The following is a 6,111-nucleotide window of genomic DNA, read 5'->3' as shown; positions in this document are numbered from 1 at the left end:
CGTATGCTGTGTTTTTGGGAAATTGTAGTCTGTGAGTTTACTATTTTATACTACTTCTGTGATATTACTACTACTTCTACTTCCTGTTATCTTCTTCATCATCGTCTTTTTCACCAGTAGAAACAGACGGTTGTTGATCACGTGACTCCTGTGATGTGAAAAAAGTGTTTCCATTGATGTTTTTCACAAAACATCAATTTCGATACGGCTGAAAAACCACCTCATCCTAGTGCAAAAACATTTTGTCAAAAAACTTAATTTTTTTCTAAATTGACGTGTTTCCATTGAGCAAATTTATTTTTGAAATTCTAATTTGCTCATTTTCATGGTGAATGGAAACAGCTAGTATGAAGTAACATTTAATGCTTCATAAAGAGGAAAACACAGAGAAGTGGATGAGCCAAGCTATAAAAAACTGACTTATTGTCCTGAAAATACTGTCGTTTGTTAAATGTCTGAATCCAGATTATACCGTCAGTGTTCACACTTGCTTTGAATGTTCCTTGTTTTAATGCTCAGGTGTCCAGTTAGACAAACCAGACCTGGTTCCTAGAACACCTCCACCAGTTGGTAACCCTGCTGAGGGTGAGGGCCACCTGTCCACCTCACCACTGGGCAGCACAGGAGTTTCCTCCTCCTCTCCTCCACTACGGTACATCTTCACACCCTCCGCATGTTTTCACACTGTTTTCACTTCTTCTGGTCTGACATGAAGTTCCTCTGTAGGTCTGTTGGAGTGGAGGTCCACAAATCTGCAAACACAGACCACGACCAGGGAACCTCTCATAGGTACACTCTACTACAGACCAGACCTGCTATAAAATCATATGTACTAAAGATCTGCTTTTCTTTCTTATTTTAGTTTCTAATAATGCTCTAAATGGATTTTCTGGTCAAACCTGTTGTTTTCTTTCTGTTCAGCTGTGTTGTGATGAAAAACTAAAAAACTGCATCAAACACTCAGAATGCACAGACATCTCACTGCAGCCTTTTTAAAGCTACCTTAAAGTTCTCCTAAATCACTCATACACACAACTGAAGAACAAATCTGTTGGTACCAACAGTTCTTGCATGAGGCCCACTGGGAGGTAGTCTCAGGTAACGTTTCAATAGCTGGTTAATGTTTGAAAAGTAAACTTTATCTGCAAGTCATATTTAAAAAAAGGAATATTTATGATGCAGACACAGCTGCTGTTTCTTAAAACATATCAAAGATTTGGGCCTGATGATTTCTCTGAACTACACTTTATTGTGACTCTTGTCATCAGAGGGGAAATGTTTTTTCCTCATCTTAATGTTGTAATATGAGATTATTTTCTAATTAGACTGAAGCTTGGTGTTTGTCTGCTTGTGTCATGACTTCACTCTTAGCTTTCTGACCGTATTTAATTTGTGTTTCCCTTCATAACAAACAGTTTTTACTCATTGAAGTTGTGCAGAAAATCACTTTCTGTATGTGTTTATTTGGCTCTGTTAATTGATTATTAATTGGTTCTGTTAATTGACTCTGTTAATTGGCTCTGTTAATTGACTCTGTTAATTGGCTCTGTTAATTGACTCTGTTAATTGGCTCTGTTAATTGACTCTGTTAATTGGCTCTGTTAATTGGTTCTGTTCTGTTGATTGTCTTTTCTCTGTCAGTCTGGGAGCTGAAGGGTCGGCTGATAATCCAGGCAGTCTGTGTGGAAATGAAGACGTAGTTTCTCTGACTGACATCATCCCAGAGACTAACCTCTAATGTGTACGTCTGAATGAATACTTTAGTCTTGTTAGTTTATCAGCTTCTTACTGACAGTAGTTTGTGTTGCACAGTGAAGAAGAAGAAGAAGAGGCTCCTCTGGACACCATGAGGTGGACAACATGAATGAAAGTCATCGATCCAAGGCAGAAGCCTTCATTGCACCTGTGTTTTCTTTGTTTTTCTTTGTTTTCACCTCTGAAGTACAGCTGGAGCCACGAGCTGATGGACAGCAGGGATGAGAGGAAGGGACTGCGTAAGCTTCATCACCCCTGTGTCTGTGTCCACACATTAACTGTCCCAAAGAAACGTTTAGACCCTGACAGTGACCACTCTGTTGTAGCTGCAGCAGCATCACACTGAGTGATAAAAAACAAGCTGTACATTGTAAACAGACATCATCAGTGGATGAAGGAGCGTGGCTGTGGTCCACAGCAGGAAGAGATGTTTCAGAGCAGCTGAAGGGCTCAGCACTGCAGCTGTCAGACATGTCCTCATCATGGAGAGGACTCTGAACTGACAGTGTGACGATTATCAGTCATCAATCAACACTTGCTGCTGTCAACTTTACATCCAGTATGCATTTCTCTTCACTTGTTACTTCTCTACAGTGTTTGAAGTCCAACTCTGAGCCCAACCCTGTGAGCTTGTTTTTCTTCCATGTTTGAAGTTCTTCTGGTCACAGTGGTCACAGCTCTCACCACTGTCCACTGGGTAAACATGCATCTTATTAAAACATCCACATGTGTGAGCCGTCACATCGAAACCAGGATTCAATCCAAAAGTGCAGAAATAAGCAGATAAAGGCTTTAGATTTAAACAAGTGCAAAAACTGTATTTTATCAAAATATAATGAATTAATGCCTTATCAGTGCGTCATTTAAATGAACTGTCTAGAATATAATCCTAAAAAAAGTTTGAAATTTTCCCTGTGAGCTAGCAATGTTTTTGTTTCTTTACAACTGGGAAATCTTTTTTAATCACTTCAGTAGAAAAAATAACTTAATATTAGTTTCTTAATTTCTTCATCATCAGTGATTTTTTTAAGTAAAGAGAAAATAGAAAAAGAGGGAAAAACAAAGAGAAAAGTACTTAGAAAGATTGAAATAGAGATTAGAGGTATATTAAATATACACCAAGAAAACACAGGACCACACACCCAACATCTGTCTGCTCACCTGAAAATAAATGGATAAATACATGGAGGGCATATATAAATATATACACACTGTACATACATACATGCCTACATTCATACATACTGTAGATTTATACACACAGACACAACACGACATATATACAACTGGGAAATATTAATATTCAAATACTGTTTCAGGTTTCCTCTTTATATTAACATAAAAATGACTCAATAAGTTTACATAAAATTAGGATTCAGACCAAACAGTAATGTATTATTATAACCAACAAGACAAATCAAATAATATCTCTGGATAAACTGATGACATCAGGATGATCCAGGTATCAAAATGTAGCTTTTAAAGCAGGAATCAGAAAATGTAATTATGTTATTTTTGACTGAATTTGACTTAATCCTTGTTTTGATATGATGGCTCACATTTATAAAACCCTGAACGTCTCAGCCCTCTAATGTGGCCATGTGTGCAGACATGACTGAGTGCTGGACAGTACATGCTCTTACCTTGTTTTTAAATTAGAAAAGGTCATTTTTAATTTATTACCTGTTGTGTTTGTGTTTTTCCCTCCTGTTTTCTTAATGTATAAGTGACATTTTTAAAGTTTAGTTTGTTAGTTGCGCACAGAAACTTTGCCTTATCACTACGGCTGAAGTCATAAAACTTTCATTTGTATGTTTGAACCAAGTCATCAGTAAGTGTTTATAAATTTGAATTTGGACACTAACTCAGTAACACAGCCACATTTTCAGTTACTAATCTGATGTTTCAGCACAGTTATAACGTGTGTTTTTCCTCCTGGAATCATTTCTGCTGGTTACAGAAATGATCTTACTGAGTGTTGGACCAACCATGTGCTGAAGGTTGTTGGTTTCTGTAGTTTTTATGAATCACTTGCTTCTGTTCTGACACCTGGTGATTGTAGCACAACTTGTCATCATCTGATTGTGTTACATGTGAAGCACATGTGGTCTATGCAGAGAGGGGTAATGTGAGCTGTCTGTAAACATAAAACAGGTGCGTTCATGAAAGCACAGGTGACTTTAGAAGTGAGTGTTTTACTCTGAACAAGTACTGGCACCAAAGAGACAAGCTGACAGTAGTTTTAGTGTTTTTGTTGTGGTGAACTTGAAGTAATCCACTCCTGTGTGAACTGATGGGTTTTATAGTAACAACACTGGGCTGACCTGTGTTTAACCATCGGTCATAAAACTGGATGTTTGTTTTTCTCTCTTTGCTCTTTTGTAGAACGTTTTCAATTTATTATTATTATTTTTATAGATTGAGTGTTTTGACTTTAATTTCTTTGTCAAACAGTTCATTTACATTATTTCAAAATATAACCCTACATTCCTAAATAATAAAAAAAACTTCTCTGTACTACATTTGTAGTGGCGTCTAGGACCTGCTGTTATCACCTTATGCTGTAGGTATTTCTGGTGTTAAAGAAAAATAAATGTTCATTTTAGACGCCTCTGCTTCCAGATTCCAGAGAAACCACTCAGACAATCTGATGAGGAGAAACATGCAGTTTGTTTGGAAATAGATATTTTTGTGACTTTATCAGCAGTGGTCAGGTTTTATTGGAGCAGGCCGGCCTGAATGGGTTAGTTCCACATCTTAGCACAAGAAAGAAAACATGGTTTGGTGCTTTAAGGCTGCAGGCAGACGTAAACACTACAGAAGTGATGTAATATAAACTGCCACCGTTCAGACTGAAGCTATATTTATTGATCTGACTGGTTGCTGGAGCTTCAGCTGATTGTAACTGCATACTGACAGAAGGATGTTTGAAACTTTATAGTTATATTACTTATGAAGGAGAACGATTTGACAGTTTCACCTTTTATATGTAATGTTTAGGTTGTGATATGATAGCTCTATACTCTCCATGATGTTTTGGGATTGTTAATCTTGCATTTTTTCTACATGAATGTTTCACATGGCATCTGAGCCAGTGTTGCTGGTTGTTCTCTACGCTTCAACGGCTATATTTTTACAGTGTATGAAGATGTGTATATGTACATATGAGTCACGAAAATGCCTTCTCATGCAACATGAACTGCCTGTTCCTCCTGCCATGTTTCAGTTACATTATGTGCTGGTGATGTTTTCATGTCTGATTTTAAAGAATAAAATACTTTCTATGCTGCGTTTTGATTTGTTTCTGCATGAAAACCAACAACTGTGATTTTCACTCCACGTGTTTGGGTTTGTGAAGAAACTGTAGTATTTATATTTTTTTATTTTGAGTAGGTACACGCCCCGGTTTTCACTGAATGTTTCTTTTGCTGTCATCTTCTGGGGTTCCCAAACTCTTCCATGTCAACATTAGCTTCTCTGGCGCCTCCTGGTGGACCCCACTTTGAAAAAAACTGTCCCAGTTAAACACATTTCAGTGTCCAAGTAATAATTTATAAAACAGCATGAGCCATTAAAAAATAGAAAAGGCTTGTTGTGATTCACAGTTTCATCTTCACTTTTTAGCTTGTCAATCTGCTCAGACTTCAATTTTATTTCTCTGAATCATGATTGATCAAATAGCAATCTGTAACAGGTAGGATACTATTTATGCATAACCTTTCCATAGAGCCCAAATGTAACATATTTGAGGTACTGTACTGACATGTTGCAGCAGGTATTTCCAGGTTAAAAAGTTGTTTCTGTTTACAAATGATAAAGTGAAGCTTGTCAGAGCCAGCATTTTACTGATTACATAATGCTGTGATTTAGTGATGTCATACCATGACAGCCAATCAGCTCAGAAGCTGCTCATTCTCACTTGCATAGCATAGCATAGGGTCCAGTTAGATGTATGCAATCTCTATGAATAGAACAGAACAGAACAGAACAGAACAGAATAGAATAGAATAGAATAGAATAGAATAGAATAGAATAGAATAGAATAACTTGTCTGTCCCAGGTGGTGACAGAAAGGTTCCTTTGACAGGGCTCTAACAACAGCATAAAAATAAATCGTGATTGATCAAATAGTCATCTTTAACATGTAGGATACTATTTATTCATAACCTTTCCATACAACCCCAATGTAAAATTTCTCAAGTATTTTACTAACATGTAGCAGGTATTTCCCTGTTGAGTTCACAGCGAACCCAACAGTTTGTCTCACTTTTCATTCATTCATTCATTCATTCATTCATTCATTCATTCATTCATTCATTCATTCATTCATTCATTTATTTATTTATTTATTTAGTG

The 6,111-nt window shown here is 36.9% G+C and overlaps 1 protein-coding gene across 1 annotated transcript; it reads left to right on the top strand.

Annotated features, from left to right (window-relative positions):
- Nucleotides 1-519: 519 nt before the first annotated feature.
- On the top strand, nucleotides 520-1,741 carry LOC106533277 (phosphatidylinositol 4-phosphate 5-kinase type-1 alpha; the record flags this gene model as incomplete). Its single annotated transcript, XM_014029527.1, is given in 3 exon segments — nucleotides 520-652; nucleotides 727-789; nucleotides 1,642-1,741. Coding segments are annotated over 3 exon segments (293 nt in total), but the record flags the coding sequence as incomplete, so codon positions are not given.
- Nucleotides 1,742-6,111: the final 4,370 nt, after the last annotated feature.

This window comes from Austrofundulus limnaeus, unplaced genomic scaffold, assembly GCF_001266775.1.
Source record: "Austrofundulus limnaeus strain Quisiro unplaced genomic scaffold, Austrofundulus_limnaeus-1.0 Scaffold918, whole genome shotgun sequence".
In the NCBI taxonomy this organism is placed as follows: domain Eukaryota; kingdom Metazoa; phylum Chordata; class Actinopteri; order Cyprinodontiformes; family Rivulidae; genus Austrofundulus; species Austrofundulus limnaeus.
This window is presented reverse-complemented; position numbering and strand designations above follow the sequence as displayed.